General features: G+C 43.5%; 1 protein-coding gene across 1 annotated transcript in view; it reads right to left on the bottom strand.

The window, feature by feature from the left end:
- smad10b (SMAD family member 10b) overlaps nucleotides 1-12,500 on the bottom strand; it is a 23,089-nt gene that overhangs the window by 2,116 nt on the left and 8,473 nt on the right. The window contains exons 4-11 of the mRNA XM_063198572.1: nucleotides 11,831-11,854; nucleotides 9,656-9,892; nucleotides 5,910-6,119; nucleotides 4,901-5,008; nucleotides 4,470-4,523; nucleotides 3,072-3,255; nucleotides 2,724-2,892; nucleotides 105-243 (exon numbers count right to left, since the gene is read on the bottom strand). Coding sequence (XP_063054642.1) covers nucleotides 105-243; nucleotides 2,724-2,892; nucleotides 3,072-3,255; nucleotides 4,470-4,523; nucleotides 4,901-5,008; nucleotides 5,910-6,119; nucleotides 9,656-9,892; nucleotides 11,831-11,854 — 1,125 coding nt within the window. The remainder of the gene's footprint in view (nucleotides 1-104; nucleotides 244-2,723; nucleotides 2,893-3,071; nucleotides 3,256-4,469; nucleotides 4,524-4,900; nucleotides 5,009-5,909; nucleotides 6,120-9,655; nucleotides 9,893-11,830; nucleotides 11,855-12,500) is intronic.

Genomic DNA, 12,500 nt, shown 5'->3' with positions numbered 1-12,500 from the left:
TCTCTCTCCCCACTAACTTCCTGTCACTCTATATTCATTAGAGGGTGACAGGAAGTTAGTCTAATGTCCTGTCACCAAAATAAAGGTAATGATGATGTACTCAATGACGGCGGGGGCGATGCCTCCCACGCTGCCCGGTCCGGGGATGTTTCCCGCCACGGCCGCCGCCTGGGCCGCAGCTGCTGCCTGAGCTGTGGCCGCCTGCTGCTGCATCTGACGATGGCACTGACGCAGATCAAACACCTGAAACACCAGGGGAGAGGGGGGGGAGGAGGGGAGAGATAGAGGGGGGGGATAGAGGGGGGGGGGGGGGATAGAGGGGGGGGGTAGAGACAGGGATGAATAGAGAGAGAGAGAGGATGGATGGATGGATGGATGGGAGATAAAGAGAGAGACAGGGATAGAGAGAGAGAGAGAGAGAGAGAGAGAGAGAGAGAGAGAGAGAGAGAAATTGCAAGAGAGAGAGAAAGAGACAGAGAAAGAGAGAGAGAGAGAGAGATGAGGTAGAGATAGGCAGATGGGGGGTGGAAATAGAGAAAGAGACAGAGAAATGGATTGAGAGCGATAGAGGGACAGAGATAGAGAGGGAGAAATAAACTAAAGAACAAAAAACACCCACTGAGTAATTAGTGTTCCCATTTCCCATTCCCATTTTTCTCTCTTTTTTCTCTTTCTCTCTCTCTCTCTCTCTCTCTCTCTCTCTCTCTATCTATCTATCTATCTATCTATCTATCTATCTATCTATCTATCTATCTCTCTCTCTCCCTCTCCCTCGCTCTCTGTATCTCTCTCTCTCTCTCTCTCTCTCTCTCTCTCTCTCTCTCTCTCCCTCTCTCTCTCTCCCCCCTCTCTCTTTCTCTCTCTCTTTCCCCTCCTCTCTCTCTCTCTCTCTCTCTCTCTCTCTCCGCTTCTGAGATTAAAGACTGCAGCCCTTCTCGTCCTCATGCCTTATTCATATGGTTTAAACTCCAACTGCCCACAGCCTCCAGTCAGACAGTTCGATTAATAGACAAAGGTTATAAATACATTCAGTCCTACAGCTAGATTTGCGAGCAGGATTGCGTTTGGAACAGAGCAAGAAGTGAAGGACCTTAACACCTCATGTGTAAAAGCTATTTTCATGTTAGGTGAAGGTTCTCATTAGAAAGACTACATTTTGAAAATTTGATTTTAATCAGTGAGGAAATAGAAGGCAAACGGGTGGATTATCATCATTGCAGTTTGTCTAAACCAGGGGTGTCAAACATACGGCCCGCGGGCCGCATCCGACCCGCGGGAGGGTTCCACCCGGCCCGGATGTTTAAAAAAAAAAAAAAAATTTTTTTTTTTTTTTTTTTTTTTTTTTTTACTTTTTTTTTTTAATGAAATAACCGAAATGCGCAATTACGGCACTCGGGGCAAAATCGAAACCTGCATGACATTAACCCAATGGTCCCTCTGTTACACTGTATATATGTAGTAAAGTGCACATCACACTTCTATTATAAATGGTGAATTTGTACTGTAACAGGCATTTCATAAAGCTCATATATTATAGACCTCATATAGAGATAAAATGTTAATACTTCTTATTCGTATTGTATTGGTATTGGTTGTAATTAAATAATAAATATAATAGGATTTGTATTGGTTCCTATTTGTACTGGTTCCTATTAAGCTAGAAATTAATTCTAGAAATTAGAATAAGTGAAAATGCAGGAAATTACATATAAGAAATACAACATTTTCTGGGGGTTAACCCCCAGACCCCCTGCCAAAATGAACTGTCCCATATTTAATTAATTGACTGTTGCCAATGAATGAATGAAGTCAAGGAAATTTTGCATAGGCTTATCAGTATTGCATTGCTTTCTACATATTCAACACACTTAAAACGTGATAGTACTGAACACTAATCCTCTGCTTTATGTTTTTTTTTTTTTTTTTTTTGCGATGATGTTACTAATGCGGCCCGCTTGAGGTCCACATGGGTTGTATGCGGCCCCCGGACCAAAATGAGTTTGACACCCCTGGTCTAAACTATGGCTACTGTATGTATCAGGCTCAATGCAAATGGCCCCCTTGAAAATAATAACAAATGTCGGAGTGGAATGGAAAAACCCATTCCAAACCAGTGTCTATTCCCCATGGGCTACAGTCAGGCTTTCTTGTAGCGCAGAACCAGCATTTGTGAGAACAAAATGCGGGTTAAATATTTGTTAAATATGATACAAATGCTTTGTCTTTCGTGTAAAAAGTACATGTAGGTTTTTCAGAGGGCACATTGATCACCTTGATGTTGGCCTATTTCTATTTCCCCCCAATGTTTTCCCCCAAAAAAGGGCGTAACGCACATGGCAAACGTCACGCCGTTCATGCGTATAGTATCTATTCTATTCTATTCTATATTTCTATTCTATTTCTATGTCTATTTCTACCTTGATGTAGGCTCCAGGGTATATCTATTCTATTCTATTCTATTCTATTTCTATTCTAGCTCTATGTCTATTTCTACCTTGATGTAGGCTCCAGGGTATTTCTATGTTTATGTCTACCTTGATGTAGGCTCCAGGGTAGATATATTCTATATCTGATTACCTTGATGTAGGCTCCTGGGTAGATGTATTCTATATCTGATTACCTTGATGTAGGCTCCAGGTTAGATCTATTCTATTGTTATTTCTATGTCTACCTTGATGTAGGCTCCAGGTTAGATCTATTCTATTGTTATTTCTATTGGTTACCTTGATGTAGGCTCCAGGGTATATCTTGTGGACGGCGTCTCCCGGTGCTCTGCCGGCCTCCCTGTCCAGGTAGAAGCTCTGCACAAACACAGCGTGGTCGCTAAGGCAACGCATCCAGACGTCACCCTCGCCACGACACTCCAGCTGCACGCCTTTACCAATGTGGAGCCTGCCCAGGAGGAGGGAAAGAGGAGAAGAGGAGAAGAGGAGGCGAGGAGAAGGAGGAGAGAAGGAGGGGAGGAGAAGGTGGAGAGGAGGAGGAGAGAAGAGATCAGTGCTTAGGACACACACACGCACACACACACAAAAACATACGAAACCAGTGCCATAGAGAAGAGAGAGACTCACCGTGCCCGTTCACTGGCGTCCGTGCGGTGGACGTTGCTAAGCTGCCCGAGACAGAACCGGTCCCCGCCGGACGGGTCCACGTAGCCGTCCACCGTTACCACGGCGCAGTTGGCCGGAACCTTGAACATCTCCCCCACCTGGATGTCCATCTCAAAGTAGGAGATCGAGCACCAGAACTCTGGACCTAGCGGCAAGCAGAAGTGTCAAAAGTACAACACTAGCACATGATATTACATACGTAGCACACCATTTTCTTCATTGTACCTAATGAGATAGATAGACTGTGTTATTACTGAAAAGCACTAGACTGTGTTATTACAGTGGTGCAGTGCACTAAGCCCCCCCATATGGGCTTGTGTGGCCCTCCCATATCGGCAACAGTATGCCACTCGTCTGCCATGCGGCTGACCCGGGTTCAATTCCGGCGCGGGTCCTTTGTCGACCCTTCCCTGTCTCTCTTCCCACTCGCTTCCTGTCACTCCTTCACTGTCCTATCACAAAACTAAAAGTAAAAAGTCCAAAGACATTCTCTGAAAAAACATATGGGCTTTCATGCCCATGTCGACCCGGGTTCGAGTTCAGCCTGGGTCCTTTGCCAGCCCTGCCCCATCTCTCTCTCTCTCACTCTCTTCCTGTCATACTTCATACTGTCCTACCAACAAGAAAGACACAAAAGTCTTTTAAAAAGAGGGAGTGAGTTTCTCTGTCTGTCTCTCTTCCTAATGGAACTCCTTTGGGTTTTCAGCATTTCCCCGAGTTTTATATAAATATAATACATAATCATGAGGTTTTGGAAGAGCTCAGCATCCAAATTGAAGGCGCATAACTGACAACAATGTTCTGAGAAGAAATAATGTTTCAAGATGTGTCTGAGATGTGAATGACCGCACACAGTGAGTTTGTGGGAGCAACTTTTCCAGATGTTTCCTTACACCCAGACATTAAAAAAAAAAACTGAAAGAAGACGTTCAAGAGTTGAAGAGTTCAGACAGAGCTTCAGTACTAGGAAAGCACTCAGTGAGCACAGCTCCGCCCTCTGGTGGACAGAAACAGGGTTGCCAGATGAGATTTGATGATTTCCAGCCCCAAAAATGCTCAAAACCCGCCTGGAAGCACTATATCCCGCCCAATTTGAACTAATTTCTATTGACTTCTATGGCCATTAATTGGCAGCATAACCCGCCCCCAATGCCCGCTTTACCCATTTTTACCCACAGGTGACCGTCCTAAGCAGCCAAATTGGGCGAGAAATCGCCCAATCTGTCAACACTGGACAGAAACACACACATGCTGTGAACATACAAATAAAAAAGCAAACAAACGAATGTACAGTTTGTACACACAATCACACGATCACATAATCTCCTTGGCGGAGGTAAATATGAACTCTTAGGTTACCTGGATGATTAGATACGGGCTGAGGAAACGAGGCTGGAGTGTGATGTTGGGACCCTGAACGGTGAACAATGAGAAAGGGATTAGTAACAAAAGAAAGTCAGTATCAATGGAGGAAAAACAAACTCTAAACATAGGAAACTGACTGAACCGTAGATATTCGAATCACAACAATTGTGGATATGTCTTCTGTCAAAGATGATTCCAGCTGAACTGATAGCTCTGAAATGATGGCTACTACAATACGACTTAGTGATTATGTCCTCTTTTGAGAGTCACTTTGGATAAAAAACGCATGTTAAATGTAATGTAATGTGATGTAATGTAACGTAATATAATATAATGTAATATTACCTGCCAAGGGACTGCATGTAATGTAATGCTGTGTAATGTAATGTAATGTAATGTACTGTAATGTAATGTAATGGACTTACAGAAGTGATGTGGAGGTTGCTGATGTGTGGACTGCTGCTGGTGACTCCGTCCGTTCTGTTGGGGTCCTACGGGCGTATAGGAGGCCGTGCTACTGCCTGTCCAAGTTGCTGAAAACAACAAAGGACATGAATTGTCATAAAAACAAACAATGACATGAATCTGTACATAAAACTTCATTCGGGAGGGAAACAGATGGACAGGCGACAACACTTTTGGAGACAGCTGTACAGTAGGTTAGGTTTCTTACCAAGCTATTGGACCTCTTCCCCCCTTTTCTGCGCATAAAAAGGCTGTTTTCTATACAAAGTTGAAGGCCCCGTTCGTCATTTCACTGCACGCAAACTGTATGTGACGAATAAAAGCACTTGAATTTGAACGTGAACAAGAATTTGAACTTGAATTGAGTGCTTCCTGATGCATATGGAATCCATAATAATGTACCATTTGCTGTCAAAGCAATGCATAATGTATATGTATTGTGTATCAAATGGATTCAATATTTTGTTTACAGAGATGTATTTTGTCTTGGTCACACACATTACACTGTCTCCCTGTAATTCCAATACTGTATGTTTGGGGTGCATTCACTGGCCATGCAGTAGTCTTATTTCCCATAGAGCCACAGTACAGTACACATACACTGTGACATGTTTTGCATTTTCCATGCTGAGTCTAATGTAATCCAAAACAGCGTTCAGGGTTTCAGTGTTTCAAAAGTATTATATGGAGAAACCCAAAACACAACACTGGCCCCCGTTACAGACAACAGAGACAACGGGGGCTGAGACACAGACTAAAAACAATCCTGTCAGCAAGCATTCGGTCACAGACACACACTCGCGCACACATACACATACACACACACACACTCACACGCGCACATGCATGCATACACGCACGCACGCACGCATGCACACACACACACACACACACACACACACACACTCACATGTGCGCTAGCCGAGCGTACGCACGCAGGCAAGCACACGCACATTCACACACACTCACTGTGGAAGGTGCCCTGGCCCGCTGCCTGTGAGTGTTTTGGGGGGGCGTAGTCCGCCTGGCTGGAGGGGGTGTGCGGGGGGGCGTGGGTGGGGGTGGAGGGGGGCGGGGGTGTGGAGGCAAGGCTCCGGCCCCCGGGGGATGCCATCTGCAACAGGCCCCCCCCCTCGCTCACGCTGTGGCCCCCTGGCATGGACATCATCGGCCCCGTCGCTATAAAGGAAATACATTTATTATTATTAATAATAATAATAATAATAATAATAATAATAATAATAATAATAATAATATGGCATAGACATCATCGGCCCAGTGACTGGAGGACAGAAGAAGACTGATTGCAGGAGGGACTTGCACACAGAGCGACAAATTCAAACAGTTTTTTAAGAGCATGTTTTTGTTCTTTGTATTTTTTTTCCAAAAAAGGAGCCTTACCCAGAAGGGTGCATTACGTAAAAAAAGGGAAGCAAAAACGGAGTGCAAATGTTCTAGTCCCCCTGGACTTTGACAATGGAGTCATCCATTACAGAGTTTAACAGGTGTCATCAATCAGTGGCTACAGCACAGCAGACACATCCTCATCACAAAAAGAGAAACAAGCACCGGGTGGATGGTCGGGTGTTGGGGTGGCGGGTGTGTGGGTGTTCGGGATTCCGATTTCGGAATTTCGAACTTGACACTGTTCTTTAGAGCAGTGCTTTTCAAAGTGGGGGCTGGGGACCCCAAGCTGCTGCTTGGGGGGCGGGGGGGGGGGGGGGGGGGGGGGAGCAGGAAGTGAATTCATTCATTCGTACTTCTACTTCTGCTTTATACAACTAAATGCAGAGTGCAACAATATAAAGCAGAAGTACAAATGAATGAATGAATGAATGAATGAATGAATGAATGAATGTCTTTATTGTCATTGTACAGGTACAACGGAATTAGTAACTGCAGATAATATAAAGCAGAAGTAAAAATGAATGAATGAATGAATGAATGAATGAATGAATGAATGAATGAATGAATGTCTTTATTGTCATTGTACAGGTACAACGAAATTAGTAAAGTGCAGATGCTCCCGCCGGTGCTTAAAAAACAACAAAAAACTGAATATTAAAAAAAAGACTTTAAAACATTATCTGTGCAGAATTTAGTGTGCAGATGGCTTTTGGATAAAAAAAATGTCTTTTAGTCTGTAAAAACATAAATGTACAACAAGTAAAAATGTAATAACAACACTAATAGTATGATCAACAGTTCAGAGTTCCATGCACAGCTCCTAGGTGCTGGTAGATGCAGGAATGTTCAATACTTCAAAGGAAAGAAGTCTACCGCACACTTTCTTGACTTTATGCTCGTTCTATTAGAGCGAACAACGGTTATTGGCAATACCTCATTGAGCCTGATGACGCACTGAGGCGAAACGCGTTGTTCGCTCAAATAAAACGAGCATAAAGTCAAGAACGTGTGCGGTAGACTTCTTTCCTTTGAACTAATAGTATGATATTACATGGTTTTTAACTATGTAATATCACACTACTAGTGTTGCAATTACACCCGTAAGAGTATTTCTACGTCTACGTTATACAAACCCCAACTCCGATGAAGTTGGGACGTTTGGTAAACAGTGAATAAAATCAAAATGCTATCATTTTCAAAACATTCAATCTATTCATTAGATGGAGAATAGTGAAAAGACAACATATTAAGTGTTAAAACCGAGAAAAAATATTGTTTTGGGGGACATATGTACTCATTTCTAATTTGATAAATCCAACACGTCTCAAAAGAGTTGGGACGGGGGATCAGTGAAATTTAGTAAACATCCAAATAAGATAAAACAACGAAGAAGAACATTTCAAAATGAATTGTACTGACGGACAATATAGGTGTCCAGGTATAAGATCATCACAGAGAGGCTGAGTCACTCAGAATTAAAGATGCAAAGGGAATAATTACCATAGTTATTACATACATTTTTGAATTCCCTTTGATTTACCACGATTGAGTGTATATAAGACATATTTTTGTTAATAAAATCATTGTATAGGTTCATGACATCATGAAATATATATTGGCTGTAGTCTCACTATAATTCCTGGAGTGCTAGAGCTATTGAAAATTGACCATATTAAGAATGCTTAATGCATGAAAATGACACAGGGGTTTAACATTCTCCTAAGCACCTGAGCTCACTTGAAATAGACCCAGAAGACATGGGAAACTGTCCTTTGCTTACAGAAGTCAGCAGAAGTTGTAGAAGTCCATTCTTTTTGACAATAATAGAGCATTGCACATCCTGTGCTACAGTGAAAATGGACCATCCAACTTGTGTTAGTGCTAGCTTCAAAAGTCAGCCTCCATGATGGCATGCAGATGCAGTAGTGCATTGGTTAAGATGTTCTTACTCATCTGTAGAGTTAAATACAGTGCTGAATGGTATAAATGGGTTTTAAACAGCATGAAAAGCCACTCATGCATTATATTTTGAAGGGAGATCTTCGATTACTGCCACATATTAAGGTCAAATTGCATTCTCTACTATGTTTTAACAGTTTGGCTCCATCATAAGGACCAGCATGTGATAAAATGGTGGGTTTTTGGTCAAGACCTGTCACACTGTAAGCACTACAGAAAGGAAAACATTGCAAAACATGACAAGGAATACACCCACCATTTAAGCTGGTGAAATCATGTCCAAGATAGGAATTAACACTGTTTTTTTATATAAAATCATCTCATCGGTTAATGTATTTAACTGTTAAGTGTTGTATTTTGTTTTTTTTTAGTCTTCCTCGACATTTGCTGCCATTTATTGTCCCCGTCCCAACTCTTTTGAGACGTGTTGGATTTCTCAAATTAGAAATGAGTACATATGTCCCCCAAAACAATATTTTTTCTCGGTTTTAACACTTAATATGTTGTCTTTTCACTATTCTCCATCTAATGAATAGATTGAGTGTTTTGAAAATGATAGCATTTTGATTTTATTCACTGTTTACCAAACGTCCCAACTTCATCGGAGTTGGGGTTAGTACAACGCTGGCTAAATGGAAGTGTCATCACAAAAGGGGCGATGTTGCGACAGCTGTCTTTTTGTTATGACGCAAGAAAGGGATACAAGTTATGACTGAGTACCTCGTCAAGGTGTCAGCACCCACATTAACATGGTGGGGTTATTTGTCTAGCTCTCTCACACCAGCATATGGGCTGAGGAAGGCCTTGCATTTCACAGGCAGGTGTGCAAGCCAGGAGGAGGGTAGAAGGTAGGAGGACGGGAGGTGGTAGGAATGAGGGTGGTAGTAGTATGTGGGAGGAAAGGAGAGGAGACAGATAGACAGACAGACAGACAGACAGACAGACAGACAGACAGACAGATAGATAGATAGATAGATAGATAGATAGATAGATAGATAGATAGATAGATAGATAGATAGATAGATAGATAGATAGATAGATAGATAGATAGATAGATAGATAGATAGATAGATAGATCTCTGTCTGATCTCTGCCCCCCCCCGGATTTGCACCCATAGTGGTGGTGAGGATACAGCAGCTAGAATGGGTTCCCACCTGGTGGTGATGGAGGTAGCAGGGCTGTGGTGGAAGAGGGTGGTGCATGCGTGTGTGTGTGTGTGTGTGTGCGTGTGTGTGTGTGTGTGTGTGTGTGTGTGTGTGTGTGTGTGTGTGTGTGCGTGCGTGCGTGCGTGTGTGTGTGTGCGTGCATGCGCGTGTGTGTGTGTGTGCGTGCGTGTGTGTGTCCCCACCTGGCGGCGAGCGGGGGATGTTTCCGTAGTGACCGACGGGCGAGGGGAGCGGGTGCGAGTGCGGGTGCGAGGGTTCCGGGTGGAGCTGCAGCGGGGGGAGGGGCTGTCTGTAGTGCGTTTCCGCGGAGACGGAGAGGTGGCTGGGGGGGGGCTGAGACGGCATCCTCAGGGGGGGCAGGTCCATCTGGATGCAGTCATGACCACCGTACTCCTCCTTAATCAGACGCCCTGGGGGACCTACAGCGGGCAGGTGGGGGGGGAGACAGGGGAGAGAGAGAGAGAGAGAGAGAGAGAGAGAGAGAGAGAGAGAGAGAGAGAGAGAGAGAGAGAGAGAGAGAGAGAGAGAGATAAGTCCATGTTCATGTGCATTTACATATTAGTGTGTGTGACAGACAGACAGGCAGAGACAGAGAGAGAGACAGACCGACAGACAGACAGACAGACAGACAGACAGACAGACAGATAGAGAAACACAGACAGACTGGCAGACACAGACAAAGAGACACAGACAGAGACACAGACAGACAGGCAGACAGACACAGACAGACAGACAGACAGACACAGAGAGACAGGCAGACCGACAGACAGACAGAGGCACAGACAGACCAGCAGACAGAAAGACACAGACAGACAGACACATAGAGAAAGAAAGACAGACAGACAGACAGACACAGACAGGCAGACAGAGACACAGACAGAGAGACACAGACAGACAGAAAGACAGAGATACACAGAGAGACAGACAGAGAGACACAGAGAGACAGACAGACAGACACAGACAGGCAGACAGACAGACAGACAGACAGACAGACAAAGAGACAGAGCGAGAGAGAGTATTGTGGGCAGTATTACCCAATCAAAGGACAGCATAATAAATAATCCAAACATGAACCCGCTGGCTTCTCCTTCTTGCTCCTCCTGTCAGCACACATTTCTCTAAGTCTGCAGCCAGCGTGTTTATGCTCTGGAGCTGATAGACAAGTCCTGGCAAGCTCCGCTCTCACCCTGTACTGTCCTAGTGGCGCTCTCTCCTCTCCTGCAGCCTGTTATGACTGGTGCCCTAACTAACCACAATCATCTTTGGAGTCAGTCGATCATAATAACACACATACTGTAAAGGTCTTGTATTACTATCAATTACTACAAGTAAAATATACTTTACTTTACTCAACAAGACACATTTGTGAAGGCCTTGGAATACTATGATCAATTACTACAAGTAAAATATACTTTTTTGCCAAATTGAATTTTCATTTGAGGTTTGTGCCTGCACAGATTGTGTGAAGGCCTTATGAAGGATTATAGTGATCAATTATAATTGCAATATACTTTTCTTACACCAGGGTTTCCCAAACTGGGGCGCGGCCTGCCACAAGGGGGTGCGCGAGCTGAATAGAGTAATGGCTGAGATGTGTGTTTTTATACAAAATTAATGAAAATTACGTCGTTTTTAGTTGTTTGGTGAATTGTATGCTGGAAGAATCCATCTGAACCCCTTAAGACACTGCATTATAAATGAGCTGTTACCAGTATGGCAATGACCAAGTCTTAATGTATTACTAAAGGCCCCGTGCACTGTTATAGTTGTGTAGTACTATAGTAGTTAACTTTCAATGTCTATTACAGCGTGCCACAGGAGGTGCGGCATGCATTAAGGGGCTACATGTAATTTATGACTCCTAGACTTGTCATGCAACAAGTTCCATTGTAATGATGGCAGAAAAAACATCAGGTCTATTGGAAATAGTGGGGTCTGGGGGTCGGGGGGCAGGGGTGGTGGGAGGCCACATGCCTCAGGAAGCAGATGGTAACGTAAAGATTATATTACATTATTATTACATTGCACTTAGCTGACGCTTTCATTTATTCAAAGCGACTTATTCATAGTTATTATTGTTTCAGGGTATTGGTTACAGTCCCTGGAGCAATGTGGGGCTAGGTGCCTTGCTCAAGAGCACTTCAGTGATGGATGGAGGGAAAGGTTAGGGGGGGATTCGAACTGGCAACCCTTAGATTGAACTCTCTAACCACTAGGCCATGGCTGCCCCCAAGCAGATGGTAAAGTAAAGATGCAGTATGTCAACCTATAATAATACTGAAATATATGATAGTGATATAGAATGAAATGGAAAAGAAGAATAGTACATAGTCAAACTGAACAAATTGGACGCTTACCCGTACTTTGTATACTGAGTCCCACTTCAGTTTGAAAGTAGTTGTGGAGAAAGGAGACAGAAAAAAAGAGAGAAAAAAGAAATAGTTAGTTATGCGCTGAATCAAACATACTCATTATGGCCGGGGAGGCAACACATACAGAACCTAACTACCAAGTGACAAATGACAGTCTTGCCTTAAAATGTTGTCACGCTCACGCGAGCACAACATACGTAGTTCAGGCACATATTTGTCAAGACGGCCTGTTTTACGAGAGCGTGGTGAGCAAGTGTGTGAGTGTGAGATTGAGTGTGTGTTTTATCTTAATGTTTTAAATGTTCTTTGACTCTAATTTATTTCCTTCTTTCTTCCCTGTTTCCTTTCTTTTTGCATTTGTTAAGTTTGTGAAGCACATTGAGTTGCACCTGTGTATGAAATGCACTATACCAGTGATTTTCAACCTATGGGCCGGGGCCCATTGGTGGGCCCTGAAGGTATTCCAAGTGGGCCTTGAAATTATTTTCTACAAATTAGAATCATGTTGTGGTGTGTGTTGCTATTGATTTATTTGAGTTTTGTTCTTTATTGGGTCAGAAGTGGGCCCTGAACATTTGTGAGAATTTCGAGTGGGCCTCACGTTGGAAAAGGTTAGGAACCCCTGCGCTATACAAATAAACTTGCCTTGCCTTGC

The sequence above is a fragment of the Engraulis encrasicolus genome, chromosome 5 (assembly GCF_034702125.1).
Source record: "Engraulis encrasicolus isolate BLACKSEA-1 chromosome 5, IST_EnEncr_1.0, whole genome shotgun sequence".
Lineage (NCBI taxonomy): Eukaryota > Metazoa > Chordata > Actinopteri > Clupeiformes > Engraulidae > Engraulis > Engraulis encrasicolus.
Note: the sequence above shows the minus strand (reverse complement) of the source record. Positions and strands in the feature narration are given on the sequence as shown.